General features: G+C 42.0%; 1 protein-coding gene across 3 annotated transcripts in view; it reads right to left on the bottom strand.

Moving 5' to 3' along the window:
• LOC120989023 overlaps positions 1-24,976 on the bottom strand; it is a 284,579-nt gene that overhangs the window by 72,319 nt on the left and 187,284 nt on the right. For all 3 annotated transcript variants that reach the window (XM_040416861.1, XM_040416863.1, XM_040416862.1), the window contains exons 6-7: positions 11,647-11,810; positions 6,435-6,508 (exon numbers count right to left, since the gene is read on the bottom strand). In XM_040416861.1, coding sequence (XP_040272795.1) covers positions 6,435-6,508; positions 11,647-11,810 — 238 coding nt within the window. The remainder of the gene's footprint in view (positions 1-6,434; positions 6,509-11,646; positions 11,811-24,976) is intronic.

Below are 24,976 nucleotides of genomic sequence, written 5' to 3' on the forward strand. Positions count from 1 at the left end.
CTTACCTTCCGTTCCTGTGAGCGCGCGCGCCTGTGTGCGCGCGTTCACAGGAAATCTCGGCCATCGCGAGATGACGCATATATGCGTGACTCTGCGCAGGGCTGCCACCTCCGGAACGCGATCCTGCGTTAGGCGGTCCGGAGGTGGTTAAACATAAAGGATTCTACCGTCAAACGTTTATTTTTCATATGATTCCAAATGTTCATTATCAACAAATAGGGAGATCTACCCTAAATAGGTAAAATGTAAATCAATAATAAAATGATGATAAGGTGGCTCTCCTAGATATTGATATGGAATAGGTGCTTTAACCTATTCGACTCACATTGTCGTACAATAATCACAGAAAATATTTATAATAAGGTAGGCCCACAGCATATGGAATTACATGGATCAAGGATATCTCTGTAACACACAAAAATGTATTTATAAACATAAAACTACTGTACAAAATTTGCAAAATCAAATATCTTAAAATGTGGTTAAAAAATAATGAAGTTAAAAATGCAATAAGATAAAATCATCCAGTTATGTCCAGTTACATGAGTTGGTTTCTGTAATCAAGGTGACTGGAAGAATTATCACCATCTGAACTTGTAGTTCTATAGCAGCATATATTAAGTCTTAAAACTGTTAAATCAAATTTCATACAGTCTGTATGCAAAGTTCTGATCAAGCAGTCACCTTCAAATAAATTGACAATGCGGTGCACTAGATCCCGTAGGTTTAAAAATTAAGTACGTTTATATCATAGGCATACTGAACCACATAGTATATAGCTGAAAGTTAACAGTTCAAAAGTAAAATTTCCAGTAGTGTTTGATATATAGCTAGCTGTAGTATATGTATCTATTGTTCCATATTATGTCATAATAGTCCGTAGGTAAATAGATATCCCAACATACATATGTTGTGACTCGCTAGAATAACGAATCCTGTATTTCAGATCACACGATCTGCATTCAACAGCGTCCAGCCTCCGTCAAGGAAGCTATAAGTAAGTATTCATATGTCCATATATCTATTTAGCAGATTGTACTGGTATGTGGAGACACCATCGCACACATAGTTGCTATTTCCTTATAATTGGATGCAGAGGTAGATACAATCGGTGCCTACCGTGGCGTCCCACGTGGTCTCCGGCACATACAAATCAAATACATTTTTCATTCCCAATCTAATTTCTCACTTAGTGATTTATAGTAAGCGAGAAATTAGATTGGGAATGAAAAATGTATTTATTTATTATAAATAACCACAAAGTACATAAAAGGAAGAAAAAGTGCGTACAGCTTATATATTTTTTATATATATATTTTAGAAAATTTATATAATTTTTATATACATTTTATATAATAATTTTTCTCTCTATATGTGATTTATGAACATATGATATGTACTGGATTTGTTTTGAGACTATATAATAGATAGATCTCATAAATGGAGACATTCTAGACCTATATGTCCAAAACCGCATGAGTAAACGCAAGTGAATCGCAGGAGATCTAATCCCTAAGATACCTACACAGCGTCTATTGGAAACTCGATATAACCCGTTGGAAAAGCCACCCCATGTTTTTGATGGAACACAAATATGGAGGGAGATGCAAATATTTAAGGGTACTGACATCAGAGGGATACTAACCACTGAAGAAGGAGCACGTTCAAATGCCCCGAAACGCATCTGGTTTCTGGGGTCCCTGATGTCTGATGTACCCATACAGATCCATAATTAAATAGGAGATGAAGCGCTCCATATCTAACTTTTAAGGAATCACCACTTGAGGAAGTGAAGCCACTACCGGGACAAAGTCTTTCCACCTGTATCAAAGTTAACACGTGGGACTTTGATTTCTTCATCACACCGCACATGAAACCAGCGAGCTTCAATACACTCTAATGTGAGGAGCTAATACCGCGATCAGTAAGCTGCAATACACTCAGCAATGAGGAACAAACAGCTGGAGGTAAGATTTGTATGTGCTAGAGACCACGTGGGACGCCACGGCAGGCACCGATTGTTTCTACCTCCGCATCCAACTGTAAGTACCGTATTTTTCGCCCTATAAGACGCACTTTCAACCTCCCCCCAAAAGTAGGGGGAAAATGGAAGTGTGTCTTATGGGGTGAATACTGCCATTTGCACTGATACATTGCCGACCGCGATGCTGCACAGCGCGGCCGGTGGTGTATCAGCAGGAAAGGAGGAGGGGTGGGAGCCGAGATCTGGTGTTGTAATGGCAGCGGGGCCCAGTGCAGTCACTGTATTCTATTACACTGTAGTATTAATAGGTAACGTGTAGGCATCGGCGCTGTTTTAAACTATCGTAATCCTCTGCAGTATAGTGAAATCCATGTAGTATGGGCGGGCGGCGGCAGCGTAACGTCATTCACTACGTCACGCGCCTGCTCCACCTGCTTCATTCATAAAGTGGGAGGAGCAGGCGCGTGACGTAATGAATGACGTTACGCTGCCTCCGCCCGCCCACCCGGCCTGCCTACAGGAGTTTCAAGTGAGTACCGTACTATATGGATTTCTCTATGCTGCAGAGGATTACTATAGTTTAAAACAGTGCCCATGCCTACACGTTATCTATCAATACTACAGTGAGCGGGGCCCGGTGTAATAGAATACAGTGACTGCACCGGGCTCCGCTGCCATTACAACACCAGATGCCGGCTCCCACCCCCTGTATTGGGGGACATTCACTATTTTACACAGGGACACTGTTATGGGGGGGGATCTGTGGATGACACTGTTACGGGGGGGAATCTGTGGATGACACATATACAGCATAAGATGCCCACACCACAGATCCCCCTGTGAGGAATATGGATTAATATTTACTGTCAGCCATTCCTCACACCCACAATTTGCTGAAATATGGCAGAGAAAATCAAGCTCCACAGGGGGGCCCTGCTTCAAAGCCACAGCCAGATAGCAGAAAACTCCTAGCAGGTCACATTTTGTTGCATTTCACACCTCCAGTCAGACAGCACGGATCCTCCAGGAAAAAACCCCAGCAGGAGGTATCAGCCCTTGCCAGGATTAATGCTACCTCCCAGACATGTTGGCACCTACATTTCATAAGGAATTATGAAGCACCCGGCCATCGCAGGCGCAAACCAGATACATATTTGTGTCCCGGTGGCTATGAGGAACGTGCCCATGTTCTTGGTTTGATGGTGGGATGCCAGGGAAGGGAGATATACGTATCTCCCCACAGAAGCCAACTAACGGTACCATGTTTGAACTCTAGTTGTAGCCAGAACCCAGGTGGATCCGTTGGTCCCAGAACCATCTCCCTATGACCTTCTGGACTGGAGCTATGAACCCTAAAGCGTTTTGTGGGTCAGTTGCAGCCTGGCCAGCAGAGGGGTGTGGACCCCTCCCAAAGGCCGGGAGGGGAGGTGCCAGCTACAGGTTAAAAGGCTTGTGCCAGCAAGCGGGCAGGTCTTTCTCTGAAGGAGGTCACATCGTGTAATGTGTTTAGGGGGACCCAGGGACCAGCTGACCTCACTTCCCTTCATGTGACTACAGCAAAGAACACCTCACAACCCAAAGGATTTTTCATTTTACCCAGTAACTGACTTTTGCTCTGCTTAACCCTGTTGTAACTATATCACCTGTATCTGTAAACTCAGGCCACTCTATATATTCTCTATGTATATTGTGTTATATCTAGTGTGCCCTTAAGGCGATTAAATATATAATTTAATCTTCTGCTGTCTTGTATCTCGATCACGAATCCCCACGTCCATGTTTTGGCCTAGTTATAAGCTACCGCGGGTTGGTTTCTCACCCTATATAATCCCGTTAGCGGACCGGGCTTATATCAAACGAGAAACTGGTGGCAGATACCCGGGCTAAGACAGCACTGTTTTCACTGCGGCAGTGAAAAGGCTCTCTCAGCTTGTTGCCTCTCTGTGCCCGCGTGGACAGGAGGTGTCTGTGTAAACTGTACCAAGCTGACCTTACCTGCTCCTCTGGAGGGCGTAACGTCGTGCTTTGGTAACCCGTGACCATACCGCGTCTCGTGGGCTCGACGTAGGTGACGTCAAGAGGGCACGAGGCGTGTAATTCGTCACACCCCCATAGCAGTGTCATCCACAGATCCCCGCATAACAGTGCCATCCACAGATCCCCATAACAGTGCCATCCACAGATCCCCCTTAATAGTGCCATCCACAGATCCCCCTTAACAGTGTCATCCACAGATCCCCCATAATAGTGTCATCCACAGACCACCATTAGTTCAAAACTCACCAAAAGCACACCTTTTGGTTCAAAATATTTATTTTCTTATTGTCCTCCTCTAAAACCTAGGTGCGTCTTATGGGCCGGTGCGTCTTATAAGGCGAAAAATATGGTAAATAGCAACTATGTGTGTAATGGTGTGTCCACCTAACGGTACAATCTGCTAAATAGATATATGGACATATGAATACTTACTAATAGCTTCCTTGACTGAGTCCGGACGCTGTTGCATGCAGACCGTGTGATCTGAAATACAGGATTCGTTATTCTAACGAGTCACAACATATGTATGTTGGGATATCTATTTACCTATGGACTATTATGACATAATATGGAACAATAGATACATATACTACAGCTAGCTGTATATCAAACACTACTGGAAACGGAACTTTTGAACTGTTAACTTTCAGCTATATACTATGCGGTTCAGTATGCCTATGATGTAAACTTACTTAATTTTTACACCTACAGGATCTAGTGCACCGCATTGTCAATTTATTTGAAGGTGACTGCTTGATCAGAACTTTGTATACAGACTGTATGAAATTAGATTTTAGATTTTAACAGTGTTAAAACATGATATATATGCTATAGAACAAGTTCAGATGGTGATATGGTAATTCTTCTAGTTACGTTGATTATAGAAAGCAACTCACGTAACTGGATAATTTTATCTTATTGCATTTTTAACTTCATTATTTTTTAACCCTATTTTAAGTTATTTGATTTTGCAAATTTTGTACAGTAGTTTTATGTTTATAAATAATTTTTTTAGATATCCTTGATCCATGTGATTCCATATGCTGTGTGCCTACCTTCATATAAATATGATTATTGTACGACAAGGTGAGTCGAAATAGGTTTGAGCACCTATTCCATAACAACATCTAGAAGAGCCACCTTGTCATCATGTTATATGATGTATGGCACTGTGCTTGGTATGCTTTGAGGAGGCTGCAACCATTACTGGAGCATTGCAGCCTCTACAATCACTGACTGGGTGTCGGACCCCCACTAATCAGATATTAATGACCTAACCAAAGGATAGGCCATCAATATTTAACTCCCAGAAAACCCCTTTAAGGCCGAAGGAAAGCAGCCCGAGACCTCATTCAGACGTTCGTAACATGGACATACAGTATCTCACAAAAGTGAGTACACCCCTCACATTTTTGTAAATATTTTATTCTATCTTTTCATGTGACAGCACTGAAAATCTGACACTTTGATACAATGTAAAGTAGTCAGTGTACAGCTTGTAAATATGTGTGCCCTCAAAATAACTGAACACACAGCCATTAATGTCTAAACCGCTGGCAACAAAAGTAAGTACACCCCTAAGAGAAAATGGCCAAATTGTGCCCAAAGTGTCACAATATTTTTCCAGCACTGCCTTAACTATCTTGGGAATGGAGGTCACTAGAGCTTTACACGTTGCCACTGGAATCCTTTTCCACCCCTCCATGACGGCATCACAGAGCTGGTGGATGTTAGAGACCTTGCGCTTCTCCACGTTCTGTTTAAGGATGCCCCACAGATGCTCAATAGGGTTTAGGTCTGGAGACATGCTTGGCCAGTCGAGCACCTTTACTCTCAGTTTCTTTAGCAAGTCAGTGGTCGTCTTGGAGGTGTGTTTGGGGTCGTTATCATGTTGGAATACTACCCTGCGGCCCAGTTTCTGAAGGGAGGGGATCATGCTCTGCTTCAGTATATGACAGTACATGTTGGCATTCATGGTTTCCTCACTGAACTGTAGCTCCCCACAGCTGGCAGGACTAATGCAGCCCCAAACCATGACACTCCCACCACCATGCTTGACTGCAGGCAAGACACACTTGTCTTTGTGCTCCTTACCTGGTTGCCGCCACACACAATTGACACCATCAGAACCAAATAAGTTTATCTCGGTCTCATCAGACCACAGGACATGGTTCCAGTAATCCATGTCCTTAGTCTGCTTGTCTTCAGCAAACTGTTTCCAGGCTTTCTTGGGCATCATCTTTTGAAGAGGCTATGCAGCCATGCAGACCAATTTGATGCAGTGTGCGGCGTTTGGTTGGAGCACTGACAGGCTGACCACACACCCCTTTAACCTCTGCAGCAAGGCTGGCAGCACTCATACAACTTCTGTGAAAACAGCCTTAGACAAATTCTGTAAATTGTATAGTCCTACCTGAGGCTATGCACAGCCTGTATCATCTCCACACTGACACTGTAATGCTTGTAAGTGAATTCGGTTACTGCAGCCTGAAAATAAGACAAACGCAATTATTGTTCCATTAATTGTGGTAAATGAGAGAGCACTGACTGAATTTGCATCCCTAGTTGTAACCCACTATTCATATTGTCCAATATAAAAAAAAATTGTTGCAGGATGGTTTAGCATTCCTATCCTTTCAACAGACTTTGCATTACTCAGTAAACCAGTGTGTGCACATTAGTATTAACACTATTTTGGACCATTATATGACTTGTATCTGTATCTCTAGTTTGAAGTTGGATGGGGGGGGGGGGGGGGGGAGACAGGGATCATAACTGTGTATAAGCTGTGTTTCTGGTGGACACTGCTTCAAAACAGGTAAGGAGTTTGTTAGACAGGTTCTCACTATTGTGTGATTGCAAATGAGCATAGGTGATTAAGGTGTTAAATTTGTTGTTGGGGGAGGAGCTTTTGTGGGAGTGTGTGTATATATAGCCACATGCCTAATTATAGCTTGCTGCATTCTCAAAGTGCTGCTTTTATAAGTGCATCTGAGATACTCAGGAGGTAATCTGGAGGTGGATACAATCTAAAAAAAAGTAAGATTTGTTTGTTTAAAAGCTTTCCCCTCTTTACAATGGCAGACCTGGTTCTGAGCAGGAATTGTTGTGCTTTTATTTCAGGTTCCACTCTTCGGAGGTTTGGATGCGGTCTGATCTGTAGACAGCTCTCCATAATGCAGCAGGAAATTGCATTTTTGAAATCTAAGATTTGTAAATTAACTGTTAAACTCAGACTGGGAATGTTGCAATGCCACTGCCATACAGGCCCCCTAGAAATGGAAGATGGGTTACTGCAGGTTCTGGTAGACCGAGAGTTGTTGATAGAAGACATGTACCACAGTCTGTGGCTCTCCATAATTCATTTGCAGCACTTTCAGAGTGCAAGAGCAACATGGAGGATGGCTCAGGCACAGTGGGTGAGGAACAATCATCTCCCATGCCTAAAGTATGCAAAACTGCAGCCAAAGACAAAAAGGATAAGGTGAGGACTGATAGTAAGCAGCTGTTGGTGGGCGATTCTATCATAAGAAGTGTGAAGTTTGAGGAAAATGGTGTTGTGAGATGTCTCCCTGGTGCTACCGCTAGTAGGGATAGACGACGGATCCTTAATATTGTTAGGCAAGCAAAGCAGGAAAGGGAGGTGGATGTTATTGTCCATCTTGGGACAAATGATCTGGCTTGCAATGAGGTTTCAAAGGTGAAGGAAGCTTTTCACACACTTGGTAATGATATACGGGAGGTTGCATCGACTGTTTCATTCTCTGCAGTTTTGCCTGTGCATAACCTTCAGCATGACAGGAAGATGCACATTAAGGAATTCAATGTATGGCTTGGTGAATGGTGTCTGAACCAAGGGTTTGGTTTTGTGTCTCATGTTAGCTCTCGGAATGGAAAAGAACTGTACAAGAAAGATGGTTTGCATCTTTCGTTCAAGGGAACGAATGTACTCAGTGAACAGTTCAAAGTATTTGCTAAGGAGCATTTAAACTAGGAAAGGGGGGCAAAAGGGTGATAATCCAGCAGTCCGACTGCCCCCCGAAACAATGCCAGAAGATGCCAGTAGCACATAGGTTAAGAAATGACAAGCTCAGAGTCTTGTCTACAAATGCTTGCAGTTTAGGGAATAAGATCAATGAACTTGAGTCTATAATGGCATCTGAGACTATAGATTTAGTGGCTATTACTGAGACATGGTTCAATGGGAGTAATGACTGGGATATAACAATACCAGGGTTCTCTCTGTATAGGAAAGACAGAGAAGACAAGAAAGGGGGAGGGGTGGCCCTGTATGTGAAAGATAGCATAAAATCAAATTTAATACAAGTTAGCGAGACCAATTTAGAGTCAGTTTGGGTTACCTTGCAGCTTGATAATCATAAGGTAACTCGCGTAGGTGTGATATATAGACCGCCTAGCCAAGTCAAAGAATTAGATGATCTACTAGTTGAGGAAATAGCTAAAATGACATTGAAAGGGGAAGTTATCATTATGGGAGACTTTAATCTTCCTGATGTAAACTGGAAAACCAAAATAGCTAGTTCTTCCAGGAGTACAGATATTCTAAATTCCCTACTGGGATTATCTCTACAGCAAGTAGTTGAGGAGCCAAACCGGAAGGAGGCCATTTTAGATTTAATATTCGGAAATGGGAATTTGGTATCTGATATTACTGTAGGGGAAAGCTTGGGATGTAGTGATCACCAGTCAGTATGGTTTGCTATAAGTACAGTGACTGAGTCACACCACACAAAAACAAAAGTTTTAGATTTTAGAAAAACAGACTTTTCTAAAATTAGATTAGTGGTATACGAGTCCCTATCAGATTGGTACAGTATTAATGGAGTCCAGGAGAAATGGGACTACTTAAAAGTGGCACTATTGAAGGCAACAGATAATTGCATTAGGCTTGTCAGTAAAAGCAAAAAAAGGAAGAGACCACTGTGGTACTCAACAGAAGTGGCCAAAATCATTAAAAACAAAAAGATAGCATTTAGTAATTATAAAAAAATAAATAAATGAGGATGACAGGCAAATTTATAAGATTAGGCAGAGAGAGGCCAAACACGTTATAAGAGCTTCTAAAGCACAGGCAGAAGAGAAATTTGCTCAGTCAGTGAAAAAAGGTGATAAGACATTCTTCAGATACATATATGAAAAAAGGAAACTAAAACAAGGAATTACCAAATTAAAAACAAAAGAAGGAAGGTATATGGAAGAAGATAAAGAACTAGCTGACTGCCTCAATGAATACTTCTGTTCAGTTTTTACAAAGGAAAATGAAGGAAAAGGACCTCAGTTAGGAAGGAAGACTGATGAATCTTTTGATGCATGTGTCTTTACAGAGGGAGAGGTTTTAAGTCAGCTGTTTAAAATTAATACAAATAAGTCACAGGGGCCTGATGGGATACACCCAAAGCTATCAAAAGAGCTTAGCGGTGAACTAGCAAAACCATTAACAGATTTATTTAACCAATTACTGGTAACAGGAGTCGTCCCAGAAGATTGGAAATTAGCAAATGTTGTGCCCATTCACAAGAAAGGTAGTAGGGAGGAATCAAGCAACTATAGGCCAGTAAGCCTGACATCAATAGTGGGGAAATTAATGGAAACCATACTTAAGGAGAGGATTGTGGAACATCTAAAATCCCATGGATTGAAAGATGAAAAACAGCATGGGTTTACTTCAGGGAGATCATGTCAAACTAATCTTATTGATTTTTTTGATTGGGTGACTAAAATAATAGATGCTGAGGTGCAGTAGACATCGCTTATCTAGACTTTAGTAAGGCTTTTGATACTGTCCCACATAGAAGGCTTATCAATAAAGTGCAGTCATTGGGCTTGGACTCCCATATTGTTGAATGGATTAGGCAGTGGCTGAGGGACAGACAACAGAGGGTTGTAGTCAATGGAGTATATTCAGACCATGGTCTTGTTACCAGTGGGGTACCTCAGGGATCTGTTCTGGGACCCATATTGTTTAATATCTTTATCAGCGAAATTGCAGAAGGCCTCGATGGTAAGGTGTGTCTTTTTGCTGATGACACAAAGATTTGTAACAGGGTTGATGTTCCTGGAGGGATACATCAAATGGAAAAGGATTTAGGAAAACTAGAGGAATGGTCAAAAATCTGGCAACTAAAATGTAATGTTAATAAGTGCAAGATAATGCACCTGGGGCGTAAAAACCCAAGAGCAGAATATAAAATCAGTGATACAGTCCTAACCTCAGTATCTGAGGAAAGGGATTTAGGGGTCATTATTTCAGAAGACTTAAAAGGTAGGCAGACAATGCTTGGGTGTATAGGGAGAGGCATTACCAGTAGAAAGAGGGAGGTGCTCATGCTGCTCAGTACTGGAGACCATATCTCCAGAAGGATATTGATACTTTGGAGAGAGTTCAGAGAAGAGCTACTAAACTAGTACATGGATTGCAGGATAAAACTTACCAGGAAAGATTAAAGGACCTTAACATGTATAGCTTTGAAGAAAGACGAGACAGAGGGGATATGATAGAAACTTTTAAATACATAAAGGGAATCAACAAGGTAAAAGAGGAGAGAATATTTAAAAGAAGAAAAACTGCTACAAGAGGACATGGTTTTAAATTAGAGGGGCAAAGATTTAAAAGTAATATCAGGAAGTATTACTTTACTGAGAGAGTAGTGGATGCATGGAATAGCCTTCCTGCAGAAGTGGTAGCTGCCAATATATTGATGGAGTTTAAGCATGCATGGGATAGGCATAAGGCCATCCTTCATATAAGATAGGGCCAAGGGCTATCCATAGTATTCAGTATATTGGGCAGACTAGATGGGCCAAATGGCTCTTATCTGCCGACACATTCTATGTTTCTATGTTTCTATAACGTTTTTCCAGGACTAAAACATCAGTATTTGGAGTGCCCATCAATGTTTGATTGGTGGGAGCCTTACCCATGATTCTCAAGTGATCATCAGTCCTTGACAGCAGTACTTGAAGGTGAATGGGCATCAGCTGCATTACCAATATTCCCTGGCTCTGGGTCAGCAGGGGTCAGCAGGGGTCAGAGGGGTCAGACCCCCCCTCCCCCCCCCCCAAACATCAACCTTTCAAAATTTGGCATCTTTTCTTTCCACACTCATGCAGGACCATAACCTAGGTCCATTTTTACTGATTCCCTACTGTATTTTACAAGGGTGTAAGTACATTTTCTCCATTTTTACTGTATGTAGCCCAAGGGCTGACCATTTAAAAAAAGACACAGTAGAAGAATGGTGAAATTGCAGTGTACAATGAATGATTAGCAGAACTGAAGGTTTTTGACTTCTTTCGGATTAAAGGTGCTTTACACCTATGTTTTTGGTGGATTTTTGTGGTAAAATCGCCAGTTCCAGATGTTTGCTTAAAGAGGACCTGTCACCACTCCTGACATGCCTGTTTTATTAGCTTTATGCATTCCCCATGTAATGACAATTCTGGAGATCTATTCTTATGACTCTATGTTGTGTTATTCTTTTATTATTTCTACTAGGAGTTATGGATACATTGCTAGCAGAGGGGTGGTGATGTCCCTGTAGAAAGGAATGGATAGTCATTTCCAGGAAAATAACCTTTACCCGGTAATGTGGCAGTTTCCATACCAAAGGGCTGTGTTCTTTCCATTTAAATTGTCCAGTTGATCGAGAATCACAGTTGCTACATTCACACTCTGAACTGGAATCTGACGATGTTTTTGTCCAGGCTCCAAAATCCAAATCCTGTCCTTCATAATTGTCTGTCCAGTTATTCTCCTCAAGAATGCCATCTGGAGGATAAAATTGGAAATGTGCTAATAGTTGTATATTCTGGAAAATGTACAGTACTCTTCCTTATTCCTCCCTGCCCTTCATGGTTTCCTCAAAGCTATCCATGAAGGATCAATCATACGTCAACACACCAACAAGATGTCAGTCACTCATACAGATGTATAGTATAAAGGTTTCTTACCATAGAAAAAATGAAAGGCACTGCAAATCACCCTCACACTGAACAAGTTCCAAAAACAATAATATTGTAGCCCAGTGAATGTACATACCATATACACTCTGGTTCTAGACAAATGTCAAAGATGTAATAAGGCTGGGTGTAATGTACTACCTGTTTAGAATAACTTTCTGAGGCATGCTGCTTGTTGTATTTGAGCACTGTATGGTGGTATTTACTTTTGGTAGTAGAAAGACTGCAATCTGTTGTCAAATCAGATAAATCTAGTGCTATGTGGAGTGGATGTGGTCCCAAATAGGATGCAATTCAGTTCCATTTTTTTGGGGGAAATTCAAAATGTAAAAATCATGTAGAATTCACACTTGGCAAAATACAGTGGTAATATCTGGTAATAGTGACTGAAGCCTGACGATTCAGTCCACACACTTATCCTCTTGCAGTACAGACACGCTGATCCTCCCAGGGTTCCGGTCAGAATCTTCTTGGCAGAAATGCCACCACTAACTTACTCTTCTAATGGACTCAATGTAGCTTGTAGATGTAGCAGATCTGCAATACTATTATTATCTATGGGTTAAAAGCGTTGTCTCATTGACATCGAGCAGGCATAGATTTGCACCAATAATTTGCTATTTTCTTTCTCTTTAACTTGCTTGTCTATAACAAAGGGGCATGATGTCTTTATGCCACAATAGTGGCACAAAAAAGTCGCATATTATGGCACACACCATATAATCTGTGACATATGAAGCTTCTCACCGCTTTTCTAAACTGACAAGAAAAGGGGCAAGGCTTTGCGGGCAATCTGCCGGATTTACTATAACATACTCCAGAAACTGGAGTAAGTTATAGCTGAAGTATATGCCAGCCCCTGGCAGGTGTACACTTCAGTTTCTGGCCCACAGACTCCCAGAGATGCACCTAATTTATTAAGAGGCATCTGTCTCTTAATAAATAAGGCACGTTTCACTCTGGCGCAGAGGGATCAAGACTGGTGTATGGGAATAGCAGTCTTGATAAATGTTCCTCAATGTGCTCTCCACAACGTGCAGTGACCAAACACCCTTTTATAACTTGTAACTGGTGTGGAATATAAAGTTTTCTTTTTTTTTTCAATTTTGACACAAAGATTTTTTTAAAACTTCTTCAAGTCCTTGAGCTTTATAATCTAAAGTCATGGGGGTCTAGCAGCATCTGATAGCTCTACCTCAGCCTGTATTGGTCTTGTTTTATATCTGATTATCTAATGTTTGGATATGTGGTGCTAGCCATGATACAGCTGATGAGATCTGCAGCTATTACCACAATCCTGGTCTTGTTTAAAAGTTAACCTGTCATCAACTTTATGCTGCCCTCACTAAGGACAGCATAAAGTAGTAACATACATGTTGATTTCAGTGGTCTATCAGTCATGAGACAGTCATGGCTGCCTGAGAAGAGTCATGATTATTCATGTTCTCCTGCTCTCCTCACCTACCTGCAGATGACTGGCAGTTCTCTCTAGGGAGAAAAGGAGAAAACTGCCAATCATCAGCTGGTGGGTGGGAAGAACAGGAGAACATGAATAACCAAGACTCTTCTTCGGCAGCAGTGACTCTTTCCAAATTTAGGCTGCTATTATTATAAAGCTGGTTCTTGGGAACTACTTACTTTTAGCTCATGAACGACACACTGCTGAAATTAGCTTATCTATCACTACCTTATGCTGCCACCAGTGAGATCAGAATAAAGTTGATGACTGGATCCCTTTAAAGCTTACATTTTTAGCATTGAAATGAGACCTGGCTAACATCTTCACAACTCTACCTGCTATACAGCCCGAGATAATGCAGGTTGAAGCAGTTCCCTTTCAGCTGGCTCCTATATTGGCATGGAGGGGGTGGGGGGGAAATGTGCTGACATCCTTCACGGAGAGGAGGAAACGCAAAGATCCTCCTCTATCTGTGTAAATGTATATGACCCCATGGGCAGGGGTAATATAGACTTCTGTGCATGTTATCACCCCCTACCCCCCTCAATGAGAGAGCATATTTACCCTCAACCCAGGGACGACCCTATATGGTAGGGGCTCCCTGTCCTCGTACCTAGGCTGAGTATACCCTGGTTGTCCCTATTATGAACATATAACAAATCCCAAACCCAATGATAACCTTAATGTTTTCTAGTATCCCCACCAGATGTTAATCTGTAATAGGGGCTATCTAGTACATAAAAGTGACACCTCGATGCGTTTCTCCCTATAATATGGGTTCCTCAGGATGTAATTCTTATGGGTCACTATTGTATAGATGTCAATTCAGATAAAAAATTGATATTAAGATTATATTAAATGCAGCAGTGGCAACCATGCGTATTAAGCACGTCTTTCAGAAGATACGCCTACAATATACACTTCCATGCAATATCGGATGAAAAACACTGCGATAACCCGTCACCTTGTGACAGTGGCAGAGTGGATAATTCATGGCGTGCCGTCTTCCATTGACTGCGGATCCCTTACTGGCATCACCACAATTCGACAGGAAACCATATTGTGGGTAGTGCTTGCAATATTGGGGAACCGTTACCTGACGGGTTATCGCAGTGTTTTTCATCAGATATTGCATGGAAGTGTGTATTGTTGGCGTATCTTCTGGAGGAGTTAGTTAGAGGTCAGTTTAGCTTAGCCCCTGTATGGGGAAGCAGCAGGCTCTCGTCCCTCCTGGATGAGCCTGCAGAAAGTCACTCTAGCTTACCCTCCTCAGGGAGAGGTTGTATGCTGTGCCCAGAGGCTCTGCCTCTGAAATCTATATGGTTGCTTGTCCCCTCCTGGGCTTGCATTGCCTTAACCCCAAACTAAGAGAGCTTGATTCCAGGAAGAAGTTCCTAGGATTAAAGTAAGAGACAGACTACAGACCACTAAGCTAAGTTCCAGCAGAAGAGGAAGAGTTCCTGTTTACTCCAGCTAGCATAGCAGAGCTGAGAGAGCTACAGATATAGCAGAGCTGAGATTGTTGCAGAAGTGTTTGCCTGCCAGAATAAGCCATAGGTCTGGACTCAATTATTCCTTCATCATCCAAGTTATTCATCCCTTTTGCACTTGCTTCGGATTACACGTCTGGGATATCCAGGTAGGAGCACCGTGACATGTGCATACAACATCTACAGAGACATTGTAGGCCACTCTACACCACTCTTGCAATCCTACACTGGGTACAAACACTACAGTCTTCAAAGGGGACTCCATGTCCTCGTTGCTTAACCACAACTGGCATCACGACTACTTGCTCTATAAGAGTAACATATTTCGTAGAAACCTCTTAAGGAGCAAGGGATACCCCAGACACCTGGCTGTAGGTCTCTGCATGTGCATATCAGGTATGCACATGCAGAGACCTACAGCCAGGTGTCTGGGGTATCCCTTGCTCCTTAAGAGGTTTCTACGAAATATGTTACTCTTATAGAGCAAGTAGTCGTGATGCCAGTTGTGGTTAAGCAACGAGGACATGGAGTCCCCTTTGAAGACTGTAGTGTTTGTACCCAGTGTAGGATACAAACATATGCATTAAAAGGGGTTGTCCATGTTTAGAAAAACATGGCTACTTTCTTCCAAAAAACAGTGCCGAGTTGAGTTTGAATATTAAACATAACCAATTCACAGGCACAAAGTTGTTTTTGGAAGATGGCCGCCATGTTTTTCTAATCTTGTACTACTAGGAATTATTTTATTTTGCAGAGTGTACAGACAATAGGGGCCATGATGGGCCAGAATTCTGGTTCAAATTGAGGCAGATTTCTGGAGCAAATATTATGCACCTAATTTATTAGTGCATTCAGACACTTTCTGTTCCTCACTCGCTGTCTTCCAAAACTTTGCCAAAACGTTGCCAAAAAGGAAGCCAACTGCTAGGTTATGTATGATTAGATCAGGGGCGGACTGGGAACTTAAAGTTGGCCCTGGAAAAAATACTAAAAGTGGCCCCGATTTGTAGTCGGGTCCAAATTGATGGAAGGCAGGGCGAGCAATACCATATTGTGGCACATTATACCACCCCAACAGAGCCAAATACCACAGTCCATCACAAAATACTGCCAGCAGGACAAAATACATCCCCAAAAACTTCCACAGGCCGGCCATGAGGAGGGCTCAGGCGCCCCCCTTGACATCGGCCCATCGGGAAATTTCCCTGTAAGGTCTATGGCCAATCCGTCCCTGGATTAAATAATCATGTCTAACAATAAACAAAATTTAGCATGCCGTGTTAGCCACTGTAGTTACAGACTGGTGTGAGTTTTTAAACTGTCTAAATATTAGACAGGGATAGTAAATCTGCCCCAATGTATTTGGTGGCCTCATGGCTGTATCTCAGCAGCAGATCTAGGAAAATAAGTATGGGCCTGTTGAATTTTATAACCTGCTGGGATATAAGTAACTATTATCAGCATCCTATCTTCCTCTACCATGTTCATAACTACCACGGCAGCGGGCACAGCAGCTGCTATGGGGCCCAACAACTAACCTCTAAAGGTGTCAAGAAAAATTTAATACCACCCCATTCTAAGTTTAACTATGGAGCCTCAAGGGTACTTCTATTATCCCTTCTATGAGGCATAGCTTTTTGCGTTTCACTTGTGCAGTGACATCACTACATTATTCCTGCACTGTGACAATTCCAGGGTTTTAACAACACTGAGTAGATTATTCCTGTACTGAACTTGATTTTCTTCCCCCAACAAAATGTGAAAAAAGGGTCTGAAGACTTTCTGAATGCACTGTATTTGCATTATCCCTGTACTATGGCATGAATGTGTGCCTTAGCCTTGTGCATCAGCGTACCTGCAATATAGGCAGACCACGCAACTGCTACGTGGCCTGGGTGGGGGGACCAGCATAAAACTTGCTCTTTTTTTCCACGTGTGAACACTGCAGTTTCACACAGCCACCACTAGGAGGAGCTCAAAACAAAGATATTATTATAACTCCTATGGTAGATGTATAAATTCCTATTCATTGAGCCCCCCCTAGTGGTGGCTGCAAGCAGCCAGCTAAGCTTTGTAATAGAAGTGAAGCAAGAGATTTATAAATGTATTTATGCCAGTTTTCCAGAGTAAATACAGTTGTGTTCAAAATTATTCAACCCCCACTGAAATTGAGTGTTTTGGCCAGTTTGACATTGGTTTTGATAATTTCAGTCATCTTGTTTACAATTAAATCAAAGAGGCACTTGTAAGTCAGACAAATATAACATAACATTTATAATGAAATAACCACAAATGTCTTTTCTGTGCTAACATCATTATTAGTTTTATTCAACCCCCAAGTGACATTCAATCTTAGTACTTAGTACAACATCCTTTTCCAGTTATAACAGCTTTTAAACGTGAAGCATAGCTTGACACAAGTGTCTTGCAGCGATCTACGGGTATCTTCGCCCATTCTTCATGGGCAAAAGCCTCCAGTTCAGTCACATTCTTAGGCTTGCGCGCTGCAACTGCTTTCTTTAAGTCCCACCAGAGGTTCTCAATCGGATTTAAGTCTGGTGACTGCGATGGCCACTTCAAAATGTTCCAGCCTTTAATCTGCAACCATGCTCTAGTGGACTTGAAGGTATGCTTGGGATCACTGTCCTGTTGAAAGGTCCAACGTCTCCCAAGCCTCAGGTTTGTGATGGACTGCATCACATTTTCATCCAATATCTCCTGGTACTGAAGAGAATTCATGGTACCTTGCACACGCTGAAGATTCCCTGTACCTGTAGAAGCAAAACAGCCCCAAAGCATGATTGACCCCCCACCATGCTTCACAGTAGGCAAGGTGTTCTTTTCTTCATAGGCCTTGTTCTTCCTCCTCCAAACATAGCGTTGATCCATGGGCCCAAACAGTTCTAATTTTGTTTCATCAGTCCACAGAACACTGTACCAAAATTTTTGTGGTTTGTCCACATGACTTTTGGCATACTGCAGTCGACTCTTCTTATTCTTTGGAGACAGCAAGGGGGTGCGCCTGGGAGTTCTGGCATGGAGGCCTTCATTACGCAGTGTGCGCCTTATTGTCTGAGCTGAAACTTCAGTACCCACATCTGACAAATCTTTTTTCAGTTCCTCAGCAGTCACACGGGGACTTTTCTCCACTTTGCGCTTCAGGTAGCGCACAGCAGTCGAAATCAGCATCTTCTTTCTGCCACGACCAGGTAGCGTTTCAACAGTGCCGTTTGCCTTGAATTTGCGAATGATGCTTCCTATGGTGTCTCTTGGTATGTTTAACATCTTTGCAATCTTCTTATAGCCATTGCCCTTCCTGTGAAGAGAAATCACCTCTTCTCTTGTCTTCCTGGACCATTCTCTTGACTTCACCATGTTTGTAAACACACCAGTAAATATCTAGAAGGAGCTGAGTATCACAGTCCTTTTAAATCTGCCTAATTGGTGCTTATTATGCTTGATTGCTGCTCCTTGACATCCACAGATGTTTTCAATACCTGATCGAAAAACACTTGAATGAACCTCTGTTCTTAAGAGTAGTAGTCTTTAACCGCCTCCGGACCGCCTAACGCAGGATCGCGTTCCGGAGGCGGCAGCCCTGCGCACACTCACGCATATACGCGTCATCTCGCGAGACGCGAGATTTCCTGTGAATGCGCGCACACAGGCGCGCGTGTTCACAGGATTGGAAGGTAAGCGAGTGGATCTCCAGCCTGCCAGCGGCGATCGTTTGCTGGCAGGCTGGAGATTTGATTTTTTTAACCCCTAACAGGTATATTAGACGCTGTTTTGATAACAGCGTCTAATATACCTTCTACCTGGTCCTCTGGTGGTCCCTTTTGTTTGGATCGACCACCAGAGGACACAGGTAGCTCAGTAAAGTAGCACCAAACACCACTACACTACACTACACCCCCCCTGTCACTTATTAACCCCTTATGAACCCCTGATCACCCCTGATCACCCCATATAGACTCCCTGATCACCCCCCTGTCATTGATCACCCCCCTGTCATTGATCACCCCCCTGTAAGGCTCCATTCAGATGTCCGTATGATTTTACGGATCCACTGATACATGGATCGGATCCGCAAAACGCATACGGACGTCTGAATGGAGCCTTACAGGGGGGTGATCAATGACGGGGGGGTGATCACCCCATATAGACTCCCTGATCACCCCCCTGTCATTGATCACCCCCCTGTCATTGATCACCCCCCTGTAAGGCTGCATTCAGATGTCTTTATGATTTTTACGGATCCACTGATACATGGATCGGATCCGCAAAACACATACGGACATCTGAATGGAGCCTTACAGGGGGGTGATCACCCCATATAGACTCCCTGATCACCCCCCTGTCATTGATCACCCCCCTGTAAGGCTGCATTCAGATGTCCGTATGATTTTTACGGATCCACTGATACATGGATCGGATCCGCAAAACACATACGGACATTTGAATGGAGCCTTACAGGGGGGTGATCACCCCATATAGACTCCCTGATCACCCCCCTGTCATTGATCACCCCCCTGTCATTGATCACACCCCTGTCATTGATCACCACCTGTAAGGCTGCATTCAGATGTCCGTATGATTTTTACGGATCCACGGATACATGGATCAGATCCGCAAAACACATACGGACGTCTGAATGGAGCCTTACAGGGGGGTGATCAATGACAGGGGGGTGATCACCCCATATAGACTCCCTGATCACCCCCCTGTCATTGATCACCCCCGTGTCATTGATCACCCCCCTGTAAGGCTCCATTCAGACATTTTTTTGGCCCAAGTTAGCGGAAATTATTATTTTTTTTCTTACAAAGTCTCATATTCCACTAACTTGTGTCAAAAAATAAAATCTCACATGAACTCACCATACCCCTCACGGAATCCAAATGCGTAAACATTTTTAGACGTTTATATTCCAGACTTCTTCTCACGCTTTAGGGCCCCTAGAATGCCAGGGCAGTATAAATACCCCACATGTGACCCCATTTCGGAAAGAAGAGACCCCAAGGTATTCCGTGAGGGGCATATTGAGTCCATGAAAGATTGAAATTTTTGTCCCAAGTTAGCGGAAAGGGAGACTTTGTGAGAAAAAAATAAATAAAATCAATTTCCGCTAACTTGTGCCAAAAAAAAAAAAATTCTATGAACTCGCCATGCCCCTCATTGAATACCTTGGGGTGTCTTCTTTCCAAAATGGGGTCACATGTGGGGTATTTATACTGCCCTGGCATTCTAGGGGCCCTAAAGCGTGAGAAGAAGTCTGGGATCCAAATGTCTAAAAATGCCCTCATAAAAGGAATGTGGGCCCCTTTGCGCATCTAGGCTGCAAAAAAGTGTCACACATCTGGTATCGCCGTACTCAGGAGAAGTTGGGGAATGTGTTTTGGGGTGTCATTTTACATATACCCATGCTGGGTGAGATAAATATCTTGGTCAAATGCCAACTTTGTATAAAAATTGGGAAAAGTTGTCTTTTGCCGAGATATTTCTCTCACCCAGCATGGGTATATGTAAAAAGACACCCCAAAACACATTTCCCAACTTCTCCTGAATACGGCGATACCACATGTGCGACACTTTTTTGCAGCCTAGGTGGGCAAAAGGGCCCACATTCCAAAGAGCACCTTTCGGATTTCACAGGTCATTTACCTACTTACCACACATTAGGGCCCCTAGAATGCCAGGGCAGTATAACTACCCCACAAGTGACCCCATTTTGGAATGAAGACACCCCAAGGTATTCCGTGAGGGGCATGGCGAGTTCCTAGAATTTTATATACCTTGGGGTGTCTTCTTTCCAAAATGGGGTCACTTGTGGGGTAGTTATACTGCCCTGGAATTTTAGGGGCCGAATGCGTGAGAAGTGGTTTGAAATCAAAATCTGTAAAAAATGGCCAGTGAAATCCGAAAGGTGCTCTTTGGAATGTGGGCCCCTTTGCCCACCTAGGCTGCAAAAAAGTGTCACACATGTGGTATCCCCATACTCAGGAGAAGTTGGGCAATGTGTTTTGGGGTGTCTTTTTACATATACCCATGCTGGGTGAGAGAAATATCTTGGCAAAAGACAACTTTTCCCATTTTTTTATACAAAGTTGGCATTTGACCAAGATATTTATCTCACCCAGCATGGGCATATGTAAAATGACACCCCAAAACACATTGCCCAACTTCTCCTGAGTACGGGGATACCAGATGTGTGACACTTTTTTGCAGCCTAGGTGGGCAAAGGGGCCCACATTCCAAAGAGCACCTTTCGGATTTCACCGGCCATTTTTTACAGATTTTGATTTCAAACTCCTTACCACACATTAGGGCCCCTAGAATCCCAGGGCAGTATAACTACCCCACAAGTGACCCCATTTTGGAAAGAAGACACCCCAAGGTATTCGCTGATGGGCATAGTGAGTTCATGGAAGTTTTTATTTTTTGTCACAAGTTAGTGGAATATGAGACTTTGTAAGAAAAAAAAAAAAAAAAATCATCATTTTCCGCTAACTTGTGACAAAAAATAAAAAATTCTAGGAACTCGCCATGCCCCTCACGGAATACCTTGGGGTGTCTTCTTTCCAAAATGGGGTCACTTGTGGGGTAGTTATACTGCCCTGGCATTCTAGGGGCCCAAATGTGTGGTAAGTAGTTTGAAATCAAAATCTGTAAAAAATGGCCGGTGAAATCCGAAAGGTGCTCTTTGGAATGTGGGCCCCTTTGCCCACCTAGGCTGCAAAAAAGTGTCACACATGTGGTATCTCCGTACTCAGGAGAAGTTGGGGAATGTGTTTTGGGGTGTCATTTTACATATACCCATGCTGGGTGAGATAAATATCTTGGTCAAATGCCAACTTTGTATATAAAAATGGGAAAAGTTGTCTTTTGCCAAGATATTTCTCTCACCCAGCATGGGTATATGTAAAATGACAGCCCAAAACACATTGCCCAACTTCTCCTGAGTACAGAGATACCACATGTGTGACACTTTTTTGCAGCCTAGGTGGGCAAAGGGGCCCACATTCCAAAGAGCACCTTTCGGATTTCACCGGCCATTTTTTACAGATTTTGATTTCAAACTACTTTGCACGCATTTGGGCCCCTAAAATACCAGGGCAGTATAACTACCCCACAAGTGACCCCATTTTGGAAAGAAGACACCCCAAGGTATTCGCTGATGGGCATAGTGAGTTCATAGAAGTTTTTATTTTTTGTCACAAGTTAGTGGAATATGAGACTTTGTAAGAAAAAAAAGAAAAAATCATAATTTTCCGCTAACTTGTGACAAAAAATAAAAAGTTCTATGAACTCACTGTGCCCATCAGCGAATACCTTAGGGTGTCTACTTTCCGAAATGGGGTCATTTGTGGGGTGTTTGTACTGTCTGGGCATTGTAGAACCTCAGAAAACATGACAGGTGCTCAGAAAGTCAGAGCTGCTTCAAAAAGCGGAAATTCACATTTTTGTACCATAGTTTGTAAACGCTATAACTTTTACCCAAACCATTTTTTTTTTACCCAAACATTTTTTTTTTATCAAAGACATGTAGAACAATAATTTTAGAGAAAAATTTATATATGGATGTCGTTTTTGTTGCAAAATTTTACAACTGAAAGTGAAAAATGTCATTTTTTTGCAAAAAAAATCGTTAAATTTCGATTAATAACAAAAAAAGTAAAAATGTCAGCAGCAATGAAATACCACCAAATGAAAGCTCTATTAGTGAGAAGAAAAGGAGGTAAAATTCATTTGGGTGGTAAGTTGCATGACCGAGCAACTCTTCCGATGAAATCAATTTCTCTTCAAAAGATTCAATTCTTCAATAAACTCATTAGAGGAATCGCCCTGTAGGCGGCCATAGCACCCAATATCATTGAGAAGACAACCACACATCCCACTATAGAGGATGTGGTCTATGATCACAATGTTTCCCCCCTTATCGCAGGCTTCACAATGATATTGTTGTCCCTTTGTAGCCCAGTCAAGGCGTCCCTCTCTTGTCTGGTAAGATTACATCCCCTTCCCCCCCCCCCCCCCTCTACCCCCTTGGGGCTTCTACCGTCCTGTTATTCCCTTTTCATAAATAGACCTTGAACACTATTGCTCTATAGAGTCTACCCCATGGCCACATAATTGAGTATTTAGTAAATTATGAATGGGGAGCATTGTATAATAATAGCACTGTGACCGGATAGGACCGATTGGCATATCTATTTATGTGGTTTGGCATATCCATTTATGTGTTTTGGCAGCATATGGTCATTCTTTAATGTTCCGGTTATAAGACATAATTGATCAGTAACTGTTTGTACATTCCGGAGCATGAATCAAATAGGATGGTGTCATTTCCGGTCCGGGACTGGGAGTAGAGTATCAGCCTATGAATCGCTTGGTGGAACGCATGTGTTTAGCCTATCTAGGGTCATATAGGGAATTGTCTAGGTCATTTATTTTATACTATATTCCATAAGGGTGACCTTGGTTATTGGATATCATTCACTAAGAACCTTCTGTCATCACTATCCCTGGACCATCCCCTTTTTCATCATTACTGGTTGTCCATTTAGTCGAGAATCACTTCATCTAACGTGATTTCAGCTAACCGTGAGTAAATACTGAGTATTTTAGTACTGAGCGTGACTATATAGCTTGTCTGTTTATCCTATGTGATTTTAGCTAACCGTGATTAAACACTGAGTATATCTAATGCTGAGTGCGATTACATAGTTCATGTTGTATGTGCTTTCTTGACCCTCTTTTTGAACGTAGTCTGGCTGTAGGCCATTTTTTAAGCAAATTTATTAAAAGGTATATTTTAATTTGGGAAGGTGTTCATGGTTATATTAGTGATAAATTTGAGTCAATATGTTTTACCTTTATTTATAAAAAAAAAAAAAGTTTGAATAATTTGCATTTTGATTTTTAGAAATTTGAATTTCTCTGCTTTTAAAGCAGATAGTGATACCTCAAAATAGTTATTACTTTACATTTCCCTTATGTCTAATGTTGGCATCATTTTGTAAATTTTATTTTATTATTTTAATTTTTTTAAGATGTTAGAAGGCTTAGAATTTTAAAAGCAGTATCTTAAAATGTTTAAGAACATTTCCAAAACCCACTTTTTTTAAGGACCAGTTAATTTATGAAGTCACTTTGATGCTTACATAGCAGAAACTACCCATAAATTACCCCATTTTAGAAACTACACCCTTTAAGTTATTTAAAACTGATTTTACTTTGTTAACCATTAAGGCCTCATGCACACGACCGTATTTTGTTTCCGTGTCCGTTCCATTTTTTTTGCGGATAGGATGCGGACCCATTCATTTCAATGGATCCGCAAAAAACGCGGACAGCACACCGTGTGCTGTCCGCATCAGTATGTCCGTTCCGTTGCTCCGCAAAAAAAATAGTGCATGTCCTATTTTTTTTTAGTTTGCGGACAAGGATAGGCATTATTACAATGGATCCGCAAAAAAAACGGATCCGCAAAAAAAACGGATGCCATACGTAGAGTCCCCCGTTTTTTTTGCGAATCCGCAATTTGCGGACCGCAAAACACATACGGTCGTGTGCATGTAGCCTAAGGTGTTCCACAAGAATGAAAGGAAAATAGAGATAAAATTTCTAAATTTCACTTTTTTTTGCACATTTTCCATTTTAATAAATTTTTCCTGTAACACAGCAAGGGTTAACAGCCCAACAAAACTCTATGTATAATATTTATTACCTTCATTCTGCATTTTACAGAAACACCCCATATGTGTTCATAAAATACTGTATGGGCACAACGCAGGGCTCAGAAGGGAAAGAGCACCATATGGTTTTTGGACTGCAGATTTCACTGGGATAATTTTAAGTTGCTATGTCACTTTAGAAGACCACCTGATGCACCCCTGCAGTAGAAACTCCTAAAACATAACTCCATTTTAGAAAACTACAGGATAAGGTACTATTTTGGGGTACATATGATTTCTGATCGCTCAATATTATGCTTTTTGTTAGACAAGGTAACCAAAAATGGCT

Source organism: Bufo bufo, chromosome 2, assembly GCF_905171765.1.
Source record: "Bufo bufo chromosome 2, aBufBuf1.1, whole genome shotgun sequence".
Taxonomy (NCBI): Eukaryota; Metazoa; Chordata; class Amphibia; order Anura; family Bufonidae; genus Bufo; species Bufo bufo.